The sequence below is a fragment of the Neolamprologus brichardi genome, chromosome 14 (assembly GCF_056152115.1).
Source record: "Neolamprologus brichardi isolate AB-2024 chromosome 14, ASM5615211v1, whole genome shotgun sequence".
NCBI lineage: Eukaryota > Metazoa > Chordata > Actinopteri > Cichliformes > Cichlidae > Neolamprologus > Neolamprologus brichardi.
In genome coordinates, this window is record NC_142117.1 from 33,816,493 (window position 1) to 33,832,168 (window position 15,676).

At 40.9% G+C, this 15,676-nt stretch overlaps 1 protein-coding gene and 1 long non-coding RNA gene across 2 annotated transcripts; both read left to right on the forward strand.

Annotated features, from left to right (window-relative positions):
* Window positions 1-3,443: 3,443 nt before the first annotated feature.
* Window positions 3,444-8,138, forward strand: LOC118454635 (uncharacterized). The gene is made up of 5 exons (XM_087851727.1): window positions 3,444-3,518; window positions 5,691-5,949; window positions 6,217-6,250; window positions 6,392-6,578; window positions 7,229-8,138. Exons 1-5 carry the CDS (start codon window positions 3,464-3,466, stop codon window positions 7,582-7,584), a joined length of 891 nt encoding a protein of 296 aa, XP_087707853.1. The 5' UTR covers window positions 3,444-3,463; the 3' UTR covers window positions 7,585-8,138.
* Window positions 8,139-12,044: 3,906 nt separating this feature from the next.
* LOC148098983 (uncharacterized) lies at window positions 12,045-13,559 on the forward strand. Its single transcript, XR_015719997.1, has 3 exons — window positions 12,045-12,167; window positions 13,155-13,203; window positions 13,372-13,559. It is a non-coding gene; the product is annotated as an uncharacterized LOC148098983 (long non-coding RNA).
* Window positions 13,560-15,676: the final 2,117 nt, after the last annotated feature.

Genomic DNA, 15,676 nt, shown 5'->3' on the forward strand with positions numbered 1-15,676 from the left:
ACCCCATTGTATATGCTCTCCTTTCAATCGGGGCCTGAGCAATGGTGCTCTCACTGCTCCCTGATAGAAGCACAGAGTGGAGGGAGGGAAGAGGGTCGCAGAGGGTGGTCCTGCATAAGAAAGCGGGGTGTTCAACTCCAAAACACAAAGTTTCGTGGCTAGTTGGACCTGGAAGGAGTGAATGTTTGGATATAAAGGGGGAGGGGCATCAGGTCTAGGACTCAAGGAGTGTTTAGGTTCAAGTCACGCTAAAATCTGATTCATCACACACCAAGACCCAAAGATTTAAAGACCTTTACACGAAGCTCAAGTGGATTAACAGAATTAAAAGCGAATGGTCTAGGTTATAAAACACTTTAACCGGCAAAACAAACTATATGGGCCCCCAGCTACTCACAGAGTAGTAGGCTAGTGCTGAGCTCATATCCCTGATAATCTCAAATGCATTATTATGCATATTAACAAAACAACCTGTCTCGAAGAAGAGTGTCTATTGGCTGGAAGACATGAGAAACACCTTCCTGCTACTCTCCCAGCTACACATCCCCCCGGTGGTGCGGATAATGAGCTGAGGGCCTCTTCTTTTTCCTTCTCCTTACTGCAGACTTGACAGCCAAACTGCTCCACTCAAGCCTGATGATTCATTAAAATAGACTGTAGTGACTGACTGCCTGAAGTTGAAGGCTCTTATGCCCCCTGCTGGTGATTTTGTTCAAACTGAATTCATGGAAGAACAATCAGTCCTGAGAAACTCTCTGAACAAACCTAACTGAAGATCATTTAAAGGCGGTCAGCTTAGGCTCCTGACCCAAACTGACCTCCTCATCGGTCGAACAAGTTGGTGTTTTTGTTATGACTTGAGTATAAGATAAGATAAGATAACCTTTATTAGTCCTACACGTGGGAAATTTGTTTTGTCACAGCAGGAAGTGGACAGTGCAAAAGTTATGAAGCAAAAATTAGAATACAATAAGAATAAATACAGTACACAACTGTACAGAATAGAATAGAATAAAATACTATATACAGTAGAATAAAATAGAATAAAATATACAATAAGATAAAAATAGAATACAAATGCTATATACAACTGAGTAAAAATACAACGATGCCAGAAAAGATTATTGCACATTAGTGTTATTGCACATTTGTGGATGTGTGTGTTTGATCAGTTAAAGTCTTTGTTGTGGAGTCTGACAGCAGTGGGGAGGAAAGACCTGTGAAATCTTTCCGTCCCACACCATGGGTGCCGCAGTCTCCCACTGAAGGAGCTGCTCAGTGCTGTCAGAGTCTCCTGCTTGGGGTGGGAGATGTTGTCCAACAGGGATGACAGCTTAGCCGCCATTCTCCTGTCACTCACCACCTCCACTGGGTCCAGAGGGCATCCTAGAACAGAGCTGGCCCTTCGGATCAGCCTGTTCAGTCTCTTCCTGTCCTCAGCAGAGATGCTGCCACCCCAGCAGACCACACCATAAAAGATAGCAGAGGCCACCACAGAGTCATAGAAGGTCTTCAGGAGTGGGCCCTCCACTCCAAACGACCTGAGTCTCCGCAGCAGGTACAGCCTGCTCTGCCCTTTCCTGTAGAGGGCGTCTGAGTTATGAGTCCAGTCCAGTCTGTTGTTCAGATGAACACCAACTGCCAATAGCTGCCAATGGATCTAACACTGGCATTTGCTGATAAATCTGAGCTATACAAGAGTGTGAGCTCAGATTCAGCCAAATGTACAAAACCTATTGGGAAAACATTTAATTTGAGCAGGGCAGCAATGCCTAACATAGTGCAAAAACAACACAAAAGCTTAACAGGGTGAAAAGGCGATGTCCTCAAATAGTAGAGTCAATCCCCTGATTTAAATCAAATTGAGCTGCATTCCATCAGGCTGAAGACAGACGGACTCAACAAAAAGCAGACGGTGAAAGTTTACTTCAGCCATAGAGTGTAAAAGATTTTATACTCAATACTTAATATGCTGATTTTTTTTCTACACTCCCAAATAATTTGAAAGCACAATTTAATTAACATTTTTCTATCAGTACTGATGTCAGTTTTGATTTTAAAGTTGACTAAACCAGGCCAAAAACACCAGATATTATTACTTCATGTTTGTTCTTTGCTTGGAGAGGTGCGCAACAAGATTAAACCTTGCAATGAGAGCTTTCTGCTGTTTTATTTTCAGCTCACTGGTGAAATTAGCCAGTAATAGGAACACTGAAATAGCAACAGACAGCAAAGCAAATGATTTCTATGTGCTACAGTGTAAGATCCTGTTTTTCTGTCACACATAGAGTTCAAAGGGAGGACTGATCTGTCTGATGGGAAAATAACATTTCCAGTGGGATCATCTGATTTTATGTCATCTCCTGGCTTTGACTAACTCCTCAATAGCTCTGCTTGTCATAAACTTTAAACAGAGACAGATATGTCTGTGAACAAAAACCTAGAGACACGCATCAAGGGCTGCAGTAACAACTTCAAACAAATGCTTTGGCATGTTGGTGATCCCATGTGGCATGTTACACATTACTGTAGGCAGATCACTAAACCAGAGGTCAAAGATTTAAGCCTCATGTTTTCAAGGTGTTAAAGGTACAATATACAATGTACACTGAAGGTGTGTGAATATTTTTGCCCATTTATTTTCAAATTGCTTGCTGAAATTTGCTTCCTGTATTTAGCCCCGACATCTTTCGGACTACCACCACCTTACAACCCATTTATTGAAGACCAGTTTCATCAAAGCATGTGAGCGTCTCTCTAAGATCTCTCCTGTTACGTAATGTCATTCTAACAGCGATTAGCAAACCCAGAATGTCACAGTGAATAGCATTTAATCTCACGTGGATATATGATGATGAAAGACATGTAATATCTTAGAGGTGGTTACTTGGATGGGGCCACATATCCCAGGTTTGAACAGATTAAAATCTTGGTTGGGCCTATCCACAGCAGTGCAACAACAGGCTTCCAGCTGTGCAAGAATAATAATCCCTCTGTTTTAATCTCTCTGAGCAGGAGGTGATCCGAGCTCTTGTTCAGAAGCCATCCAAGGGCGCAGGGATGCGCTAAGATACAGGTTTGACAGGTTTACCAGTTTAACGATAAGCAATTATGCACCTCTCATATTTTCTGTGTGGAGCTGGATATTGAAGCGTGTGTGTGTATGTTGCTCAGGGAGGGTGTCCAACATGACATCTGGTAATGGTTGCAGTATAAACCATAAATCATCTTTTTGGTGGGATTTATGCTTTGCTGTGATGATTATTTGGGCCTCTTATGCTCATATGATGTTTATGTGCATAACCAGGCATGGCTCCAATTCCACTCACAACAGCATGGGTTTAAAGAGGGAAGGCCTAAATAGTGGGGATTATTCTCTCTCCCGCTTCTCCCTCTCCCTCTTTCTCTTACCCTATTTTTCAGCATCAGTGCTCTGCCTTTCATTTCAGTTCCTGTTGCTGTGATGACCACAGACATGAGCACAGCAGGTGTTCATCGAGGCTTCCTCAAAAAATACGGTAGGGCTGCTTCTATCCTTTTATCCACAGTAACCCCTCTGCAGTCGTCATGTAAAGTTTTATGTGAATGCTTTGGTCTGATTTTGTTTACTGCATCCTTTTGTGCTCATTCTGCAAATTAGGCCAACGTTAGTAACTATATAGGCTTTTTGAAGATCTCAGTTGCTTTGCTGTAAAATATGACCCAACTATGTCTTTAATTTAGATTTTCTGATTGTCTTATGCTTATTTTCTCCAAGGTGTAATAAATTCTTAGTGTTTATTCTTTTAAAGCCAGTATAGATTATATGGCTGCTGACTTCACAATCGGTGGAAAACTGTCTCAGAACACCAATCCAACTCTTACATGAGCAATGTCAGCCTAAGAGGCAGCCAGTATGATTTTCAAGCCAAGTCATGAACCGGCTCTTGGCCGGCGTCTCTCTTACATTACATCTGTTTTTTATTGCCCTTGTTTTCATTTCAGAGTGGCGTCACAGTTGATAACAGTTAAGTAGCTATTTTGGTACTTCAAATGTTTTTCTTCCTCTCTTGACTTATGCAGACTAATAGCGCAAATAAAAATTTAGGGATATTAATCTAAAGGTTGCAATCTGCAGTCAAATTAATGTAGTTGTTGTCATATTAGTATTCCCAGGTATAGTAGACGCCATAATAACAAACAATCAATCAAAAATTCCTATACCCCCCTCTCTTGCTCGCTTGCAAATCCACCTGCTTTAATCCGCTGTATGGAGAAATAAAGCAGATCTTGTGTGTCAACATGTGCTCACCTTCTACTATCTGCACCGTCGTGTGTCCTGTCCTGAAAACTCATTGTTCCAAAAATGACAATATTTCAGTTTCTTTTTAATACAAAAACGCATTACATTTGACTCAAGCTGTTTTTATTGATTTTTGATATTATGGATCTGCCTTGTTTCAAGGACAAGGTGTCATTATTTTTGTATTATTATTGGTATTGTTGTTGTTGTTTTCATAAGTTGATGCTGTGACTTTCTCTGACTGTTGTAATTTTTGATCAGTGTGATTTTGAGGCTGCTGTTTGTGCTCTTAAAACCCCCCAAACAATTTATTGGACATTATTATAGTTGTGTTTATATCACTGCAATAAGTATCCAATTATATCACTGAAACTGTCAAAAATAGAACATTTCTCTCAAAGAACCTGCTCATTAAACAATTGTGTTATTTGTTTGTGAAACTTTCAGTTAAGTTAGTGAAAGTACAAGCATATAACCAAACAAACAACACGTTATAGTTCTGGACATACAATGCCAGCAGTAGCATTACTACTAATACGGAAGTATCTTGATTCATGTTCAATCATCCAGGTAAGGAATTCTCAAAAAGTTGATTCTGTTCATCTGGATGTAACATTTTCAGTCACTCATCCAAGTGACTTCTTCAGTGTCAGCTGAATGCCAGTTTCCCTAACCTTATAAACAGTAATGACCGAAACTAACAACACTGACAAGCAAAGGGAGTGAGATCAGACCAAATGTCATTGATCTGTGCTATGGTGTACATTTTAGGACATCTTCAGGTTTCAGGAAACCATCGTCAGACATCAGATCAAACGGTCTCAGATGTCACACCATAAAAAAAACCATCACATTCCAGTGAAAATCATATGATAATAATAATGGATTGCATTTATATAGCGCTTTTCACAGCCCTCAAAGCGCTTTACAATTCCACTATTCATTCACTCTCACATTCACACACTGGTGGAGGCAGCTACAGTTGTAGCCACAGCTGCCCTGGGGCAGACTGACAGAAGCGAGGCTGCCATATCGCGCCATCGGCCCCTCTGGCCATCACCAAGGACAACGACCGAGACTCGAACCGGCAACCTTCCGATTACAAGACGAACTGCCAACTCTTTGAGCCACGATCGCCCATGAGACTACTGACTAAACAGCACCAGACTAAAAAGCCTCAGAAAAAACAACATCAGATGATATGATAAATGGCAGAACATTACAAAACATTTTCTCTGTGCTTTTGCTACAGTTGTTTTTTTTTTTTTACAGTTGTTTTTCTGGGACTTGTTTGTCTGATTAGTCAGAAGGACCTCTTGTTCAGCTTGTTTTGGCTGTTCTGGCACTTTTTGATTCATCTCCTATTTATGAGCCTACTTGTACTGTTTTCTTTTTCTTTTTTCTGGAGGCGGCTTCATGTTTAAGCAGTGGAAGGAGAAGTACCTTGTGCTGACCATAGAGGGTAACCTGCTGGTGTGTCGGGATGCAGAGTCCCCTCCAGACCAAGTGGTAGCACTACATAGCAGCTGTGAGTCAATTGCAGAGGGACGAGAAATACTTGACCTGCCCAAGTTGCCTCCAGGGGGCAGGAGAGACTGCTGCTTTGCTCTTATCCTGCCACAGAACAAGTTCCTGCTGCTGCTCTCAGACAACCCAGACGACTGCACGTAGGTCTCTCGCTCTTTCTTTATCTCCTTCCCTCTGGAGCTCAGATGTCCTTTACCCATTCACTATCAGTTGTTTTGCACATGGTGGCAGATTTACACACACATACATTCTGAAATTTAGGTTTCCTTTGCTCTACTTGGTACCAAATAATTTTACTGCACGTGATTATCAGGCTGACAGTAAACCCTCTCCTCTGCTGTTAAAAAAATAAAAAATAAAACTTTGGATCTGTTTCAAACATCATGACATGTCATTATCTCTCACAGGCTCTGGCTGAAGGTCATCAGGAAAGTGAGAGAGGTGAGTTAGGAAGCACTGTTTTATTTAATATCAAAACAAATTGTGTTCTCTATGTTTCTCACTGCTAATTTGTTAGATTCCTGTTCCAGTTGTAGACTGTTTATTTCTGTCATATAATAATGTTTACTTCCAATTTGCTAGGGTGTCATGTCACCCCTGACACTCCAGAGACAACGCAGCCTCACTCCCTGCATCACAGATAGAGACCCCCTGCCCGACTCTGCCAGTGATAAAGATCCCGGGTCACCAAGGGTTGGTGAGGGCACCCCCCCTTTGACTAGGGTCACTGAACGGGGAGGCTCCTTCAGAGAGAGAGGGCAAAACCAAGGTCAGCTCTTAGGCCATTTGTAATTACTTGACAGTAGATTGAAGAAGGGTGCTGATTAATTTCACAAAACAGAAAAAACAAGACAAATGAACAAAAACTCTAATCTGGTTAATTAATGAACTAATGGATATAAAACGATTTGTGAATAAAACAAATGGGAAGCACGTTCAGAAATTTGACAATACACATTTCTGAAGCATTTATGCCTAAAACTACACATTATCACATTACTCACCTGTTGCTTTATTACAGTTACAACTGCATCTTAATTACTGAAGCTCTGACTAATTTAATTTGCTAAATGTGATGCATTTGGACAATTCATGTTTCTCTTTTTTCCTTTATAATTTAGTGCTCTGTTGTTTTGAGCATGACAGATGGTGTCCTTAAGCACCTGCAAAGCCGTAACAAAGAGCACACAGAGGCAGAGTTGGGGTTAATCGTGTTTTGATCTAATTTTGAGTAATGAAAAATATAGCTTAATTTAAGTAGTTTATGAATACTAAGTCTAGTACACACATATACACTGTTGCCAGTAGTAGTATAATAGTATTATAGTAGCCAGTTAGTATAATATATACTGTCTGGCTGGTAAATAAGCCAAACTACACATAAATGTGTGAATTTAACAACATTTACATCTTTTACAGCAAATGTGTCACGGCAGCCTCTGCGTAGTGTTTCTGTGGCACCACCTCACCGCGTGTCCGACTGTCTTCGCCATGGCAACAGCAGTGATGCCCGGGCAGTGAGGGCAGTATGCTTACTGATGGGAGGGGCAGCAGCCTCCTCTGCTTTGGGCTACCTCAATTCCTGCTCCCCTTCCTCTCCCCTTGCCACAAGACCCCCAGAAATTGCCCACGGCACAGGGGGCTTCTCTGAGCTTTCTGCTGGGGGCTCCTTCCATGCCTGCAGCCAGGATGTCGATTCCCCACACTTTAACAGCTTCGACTTCGAAGGAGACTCCGACTTTGATGCATTTGACTGTGGAGGATTTGCTTTTTAGTTGACAGGGCTTTCAAATTCCTTATATTGATGTTTGTAATATAAGTATGTTGTTATTTACTAATCAGCTGTTGGGTAATCTGTAGGACTAATTTAGCAATTAATAAAGGTGTGCTTCCTGGCTTTATGCCAATGCTCCTCAGGTTAATCATAAATAAGCCTGACCCCTGTAAACACTGTCTGTGTTGTATCACTTTTTCCATGCCATGATGACTTGATATTAACTGGGTCAGCAGTCTGATTCCAGTCACACAGACATTTATAAGAACATATTAGTCTCAGATTTCAATTCCATTCAATAAAACTTTGTTGATCCTGAAGGTTGATCCCGAAGGAAATTGGGTATTTTTTTTTCTTTTCTTTTTTTTCAGATTTGGATTTGTGTCATAAATTTGAGAAAAGATGATCTCACTGAATGTTTTCTTTCTCGTCCACATTTCTCTCAGTGTCTTCTGCCCTGCTTTTGGAAATTACCCTTTCACCTGTGTGCACAGTGTAGTCATACATGGAATGCAGTTTAAAGGTTAACACATTAAATCCTTTTGTCAACATGAATTTGTGTCTGTCTCTCTAGAACAAACAAACTGCAGCAGTGCAGACATAGGCCAAGGTCTGGGGAGGAGGGATTTTGAAGCAAATCTGTACAAGAGGGGGATATGCATAACCTGAAAATGCACATGCTTAATGTGTGTATCAAGCAGATTATTATAGTCAAGACATCCATTCATTTTTTTTTATCATAAGCATCACTTTTTTTAAAATTATATTATGACTGCTTTAAAATACCCAAAGTCTTACTGCTTGGCATTACTTTACTGTTTGACAGCCAGGACAATTAGTAAAGTACAACTTCTTCCTGTTAGAGTTACCCACACTGAAAGGAACAAGTTGTACCATTTCTTGTAGATATAAATCTGACTGAAAAGACAAAAAACAGTTTGAGTAACAGCTAAAATAGCAATGTCATTACATCTCTATCATTGAAGTTCCCTCTGGGTACTCCGGCTTCCCCCCACAGTCCAAAGACATGCAGTTAGTGGGGACAGGTTAATTGATTAATCTAAATTGCCCATAGGTGTGAATCTGTGCGTGAATGTGAGTGCGAATGGTTGTCTGTGCCTCTATGTGTTAGCCCTGCGACAGACTGGCAACCTGTCCAGGATGTACCCCGCCTCTCGCCCTATGCCCTCCCGCCTCCCGCCCTAGCAGGTCAGCCACTAATCAGAAGGTCAGTGGTTCGATCCCAGGCTGCCTCCTGGCTGCATGCCAAATATCCTTGGGCAAGACACTAACCCCATGTTTGCCTACTGGTGGTGGTCAGAGGGCCCGGTGGCGCCAGTGTCCGGCAGCCTCGCCTCTGTCAGTGTGCCCCAGGGCAGCTGTGGCTACAATGTAGCTTGCCATCGCCAGTGTGTGAATGTGTGTGTGAATGGGTGAATGACTGAATGTAGTGTGAAGCGCTTTGGGGTCCTTAGGGACTAGAAAAGCGCTATACAAATGCAGGCCATTTACCCCGCCTCTCGCCCTATGACAGCTGGGAAAGGCTCCAGCGTCCCCGCGACCCTGGAAAGGATAAACGGAAGCAAATGGATGGATGACAAATGAAAACAACAATCACCTCAAGGTGCTTTATGTTGTAAGGCTAAAGACCCTACAATAATACAGAGAAAACCCCCACAATCAAAAGATTCTCTATGAGCAAGCAATTGACAGTGGAAGGAAAAACTAGCTTTTGACAGGAAAAAAAAACAGGCTAATCAAGGAACAGCCAGGTTGAAGGCTGAGGTTGAAGGAGGCAGGCAGGATGAAAGACACACTGTGGAAGAAAGCCGGGGATTATAAATGACTAATGATTAAATGCAGAGTGGTGTGTAAACACAAAGTGAGTAAAAAAGGTGAGTGAAGAAGAAATGCTCAGTGGATCATGGGAAGCCCCCATTAGACTATGCGTATTGCGGCATAACTAAGGGATGATTCCAAGAGCATCTTGGATCAACTGAAGGCTTTTTGGGGATTTGTGTTAGATTTGCATTTTTAGCAATCCCACAAGTTTTCTCAGAAAGTTTTCTTGATCTTACTTACACATCACCCTGGCAGCTGCTATTTCCTAGGCAAACTTGCTTTGCTAACTTCTCTTGCTTCACAGGGATCAGGTATTTTGTTCCTATAATCATTCTAGAACCTTACATACGGTTTGCATTGTGTTCTCACACAAAAACAGTTTCAGCAAAACTGGTTTACAAACATTTATGTTAATAAGCAAAAAATGACATTTAGCTAATCTTAACAGTTTTTTTTTTTAAAATACCAATCTTCAGAAAAGAGAGGAAGTTGGGAATCCTTACATCACATAGCTCACAGTCTCCTATTACAGAGCTTATTATCTGTCCGTTCCCCCCAGCTAGCCACCATGGGGCAAAGGGCTTTTTGCTGCTCTGCTCCTCGACTCTGCAAATCCCTTTCCCCTGATATAAGAAATATCACCTCCCTCTCTCTTTTTAAATCTAGACTCAAAACTCACCCGTTCACAATAGCCTACTCGACATGAGCTTCTCCATTCTGCTATTTTAAATTTGCTCTACGTTTTATGTTTATAATTTTGTAAATTGTTATGCCTGTTGTTGTTTTGCTTGTCTCTATTCTGCTGTGTACAGTGTCCTTGAGTGTTTCGAAAGGTGCTTTTTTAAATTAAAATGTATTATTATTGTTTTTTTTTTGTTTGGTTTTTTTTTTTGTGTCCCGTTTGGATCTTTAGCCATCAGAATTGTTGTCTTAAGGCCAAGAAAGATGCCAAGTGGATTTATTTTACCAAGTGGATCATCATAGCCTTGCCATATTGGTCCATTTGATTGACCTTTATTATAATTATGTATTTATTTTATTTTCGGTTGCTACAAACGGGACAGACATGACTGGGGGATAGGACAGGGAGAAAGAATGAAAGAAAGAGAGGGAGAGAAAGAAAACCAGAGGGGAGAAGAGACGGTGAGAAAGGGGGGAAGAAAGACGGAAAAACAAACAAAACACCTGGATCACCTGTATGGAGAAAAAAAAACAGAAGAGAAAGCAAACAAAAAAAGAGCAACATAATAAATACAGCACCATCACAATAAACTAGCTAGCAGTAGATAACAGTAGATACTAAATATTAAACAATATTGTGCAGCACGCAAGATAGACAGCGCACAATGTGCTTTGAGGCAGCAGCCAAGAAAGGTGTAGTCCGCGTCTGTGAACACCTGTGTGGATCAGCATGCTTGTATTCCAAAGGTTTCTCCATGTAACGATCTGCTAGGGAGTGTGGGGAGCCATAGCCCCGTCCCCCAGGGCATGAAGCAGGTATGGAGGAGATCCAGGCCCCAGATATCCAGAGGCCCCAGAGTACAAGGACCCGAGGAGGACCACCAAAAGGAGGGGAACCGTGCCACCCTCCTGGGAAGAGCTGAGTAGAGCCCCAAACGAGAGGTCACCCAGCAGCTACGGAGCAGAGGACAGAGGGGGTTGCAGTGGTGTGTCCGCGGGCTCTGCCAGCAGCCAGCTGTGCCAGAGAGGACCGAGCTTCAGGCTCCGAGACCTGAGGGCACCCCACCCCCCAGAAGGGGCCCAGCCGGGCCACAGGCGCCAGGCCCCGCCAATCGGCCACCAGGAGTGAGCCGGTACATACATGAGCGCCCAGCCCCAGTCGACAAGAACCACCAACACACCAACGTCTGAGGGCATCAGCCACCGGCAGGAAGTGTGGTGAGGGGAGATAGGCCTCCGTACTTTGGAGGGCCTGAGATGTACCCAGAGAGGTTGAGTCTAAGACCCAACCTGACATATAGACACAGACGAACAGGCGCACGCGGACACAAACGTGCATTCCCACCCCCATATACACAACCAAATACAACCAAATATGTATTATTATTGTTAAGAAAGTCATTGTCTTTACAAACTTTGTCAGAGTGTCTGTTTATTTACCTTGTGTGTGCCCTGTCAGTATTTTCTGGGTTAGTTCAGTTGTTTGCCTTCCGTCTGGCATTTGAAACTATTTCTTGTCAAGTGATAACATAATAACAGTTAAGATAAGAAAGTTTATAGAGCATTATGGAATTTTCTACAACTTTGATCTTGGCAGGGCTAATCTTAGCTCTACTGTGGATATTTAATGTAAAAAACAAAACAAAGAGGCGTCTACCTCCAGGACCCACTGCACTTTCTTTCATACACTGTAAAATGTAATATTGTGTTTAATTAAAAATATTAAATAGGCTGAACTCAGTTTTTATCAATTTGTTTTCAGAACTCGATTTAAATAAGTTACCAATACTTTTTATGCAAAAATGCTGATAAACTCAATTTATTTGAGTTGTCTTAACTTAGAGAAACTAAGTAAGATGGAAGTTTTGCTTCTCAGTGCGGAAGGATGAAAGATGTGTTTTGAAAATGCCCTGTCACTACCGTCCTCCTCCCTCTTGGATCAGTCCGCATGTTCATGGTGCTAGCATTTGTTATGGAATATGTTGAGCAAACCTGGAAAAGCGTCAGCTCAAGATATTATTGTTTTCATTGCTGTGAATCTTTACCTGATACACTGACTTGGTGAGTAAATGTTTACTCTTATTCAAACTGATTTTGTGGCTGCTCTTAGTTTAGCACCAGGTTTATAATCTTGCTAGCTAGTTAGTGTTAGCCTAGCGTTGCTGCTGCCGCTGGGCTCATGTTACTTAAAAATTAACACCACAGCCTTAAAAACCTTACATAAAACTATGTCGGTGAAATTTTCTGTTGATTGTTTGAAATAAAAAAGTGAAATAAGAGCCCAGACAAAATTCTTCGGGAGGTGCAGCCATTAGGGGTGGGGTGTGGGGGGTATTATCAATCCATAGCCATAACTACCTAACTAAGTAATTATATATATATCATGTTTAACCTGAGTAGCAAAAGACTGCAGGGGGTTGAAAACAATAAGCCAGGAGTTAGCTGTGCTCGCGGACTCTATCGAGCCTTGACTTCCCGGTCAGCTATTGCACTGGTGGATAACAGAGCTCTCCGAAAACGTGGAAGCACTTTTGCAAATATGTGATATTTTGATAAATTAAGTAGATATACACAGCTACATTCTCGCCTGAACATATCTTAAAAGGTTATTTTGTGACCCAGAAAGGGTAGTCTGGGGAAAAGGAGGATGGCATTTGTCGGCCACAGTTGTCGGAGCCTGTGCGTATTTGTAAGCGAGGCGATGGCGGAGGAGCGCGGCTAAAAAAACGTATTACTTTTTCTGGGTCACAAAATAAACTTTTAAGATATTTTCAGGCGACAATGTAGCTGTGTAAAGTTCAAATATCTGCTCAATTTATCAAGACATCACATATTTGCAAAAATGCTCCAACGTTTTCAGAGACGTCCATTTTTGTTTTTGTGGCAGCTTTTGAACATCTGTGGCTTCTATTAATGTCAAATCTAGACTTTATTTAACAACATAAGCAAACTCTATGTTACAATAATTGCACAGCCATTAAGGATCAAATCAGTTTCTGAAAAATGTTCTGCTTTTTCTCCCTCTGCTTGCTTCTTACTGTCTTTGAGGCTCGGGACCAGCACTCCTGCTGTTGGACAGAAAGACATCAACTCAGTGGTAAGTATTTTGGTTTTCCAATATATTAGCAACTGTCAGTGACATTTATATTAATCAGGCTGAACTTTAATCATACTTTAGATCAGCCTGTTTTACTTATTGTTTTATTTGTGCTTTGGTTTGGGGAAGTTGTTTCTTTACTGATCTTTTCCTGTCTTCTGTTATTAGACTTGAGATATGACTGCACTATGCTGTTGCTGGTGACTCCAGTTAATTCTACAAGACATGCTGTGTAAGTAAACAAACAACAACAGTTTGGTCTGCATTTCTTGAAAGATCACATCCCCCAAACTTAGTTTAGAGGGTCTACACTGTATATAGTGAAGTCTGCAAGTTTTCTAACAACAAAATTTGTTTTGTGCCCAAATCATTTTGCACATCATTAGAATGAAAGTTATTGGCCATGTTTGCATAGCCCTTTTTAAAATGATGCTTTCATGTGTTGAAATCTCCCAATTCTTTGAATCTTTGGGCTGAAGGAAGGACAATACTCGGTGTATAAATGCTCAATCAACAATCCTTTATTTCCATACAATTTTCACACAATGAGCATAAAACCATCCGGATGGGGAGAGATGCATGAGAGGGTCACAGCAAGTCTCAAAATGGTGATGTGTTACACAGCTTTTTATACTTTCTACTGGCCCCCACCTGGTCGTAAACCTAAACATTCACACTCTCTTATCTGTCATGGCGCCTAAGTTATGACCTCGGGCTCCCTGTCTTTCTACCCCCTACAAGGGTGGGGGCACAGAATGTTGTCTACTTTTGCTATTACCGGCCCCAAGGTCCTTCGCACGCAACCTTCTCAGAAAATGATTTAAGCAGTCTGACATGACAAGAAAACAGTGTAAAACATTCACAGCAGATAAATGGTGGCGCCCACCTGTCTAACAGAACCCAAAGATGGTCACCTTCTTTTAATCCCCAAAGATATACTGGAACATTTGTCTAACATACTACAAAAATATACTGTGAAGATGGTCATGTTCTTTAACCTAAAAATATAAGGAAAACTAAGCTACATATTTTACACACAACTTAGACTAAGGAATATATTTATGTTCTACAGCTGTTTAACATAATTCGTCTACCTTGACTATGGCTATAAGATAACATAGTTTGAATAATGATCTCACACATGACATTATTGTGTGTTGGGTGGTGGTCACGGCTATCCAGACTGACAAGTGGGACATTGAATGTCACCTCTCCGGTGGGGAGGGAGCCTGAGATTGTGTAAATTGGAGTCTGTTTTATACCAAATGCAGAAAAAAATGTTTTAAGAAAGCAATTAAGTTCATGTTCCAAAAAATATGATTGTTTGCTTGCAGGACAACAGGAGAGATGAGTCCTCCGTCACACATGGTGTGGTCAGTGAAGATGGTCGCCTGCAGGTTCAAGCTCATTGCATCTCCAACCGACATCCACTGCCACTGTACTTAAGGGAAGTTAAAGACTTTCTTCTGCACCTACATTTGGATCACCTCGATCCATGACAGTCATTCAGGCAGTAATGCCTGGACTGGAAACAAGCCATCCTTAAAACATTACAACAATCCAGCTCATGTCTTGGAATGCAAAACAAATGTGTTGTTTAAATCAGAGACTGCACTTGTGACAGAACAACAAATATTTTATTTTGATTATATAAGTAAGTACAAAACAAACTTGTGGCAGGTCTAAACTTATTTTCAGAATAATTACATCTGAGACTTTGTTTCATTGTGAGATTATAACCGTGATGGCAATATAATTGTTTGTTGTTCAGCAGAACAGTGTCCAGTATGTTGGCTGTTATACTTTATTGTGTTTGAAAATAAAAGTTGGGCTGATTTTAACATCATTACAAAAAGTGTTGTTAATTATTTTTAATCACATTCAGGTTACCACAAATTGTTTTTTCATTTAGTTGAACTTGAAATGTTTGTCAGTAAGTAAACAATTAGTGTTGTACAGTCAGAAATATCAAGTTATTCTTAATACTGCAGACTTGCAATGATGGCTGTTGTCCTAACAGTCATCTTAAGTAAGCTTTACTTAGTTTTTTTGAGGCAACGAGTTTCCTTAATTGTTTTGAGTTCTGGGAACTAACAAGGCCGTACAGTGTACTCAAAATGAGTAAGTTGCCCTAACCTGGTCATCTTACGTAAACTTGATCCAATTTTCTTGAGTTCTGGGAACAAATGAGCTTGTACAGAGTACTCAAAATAAATAAGTTATCCTAATTTAGTCATTTTTAGCTAAGCTTTACTCAATTTTTTTGAGGCAACGAGTTTCCTCAATTTTTTTGAGTTCTGGGAACTAATTTGATTTTACAGTGTAGGAAACCTACAGCTAGACAAAAAAAAAAACACACTTTAAAAGCCTTTTTAAGGTAAGTTTACAATAGTATATTTTGTAATATGAGGAGAGTAATAACTGTCTTCAAACAGACTAAATTTAACAGCATCTTAACATTTCAGAATCAGAA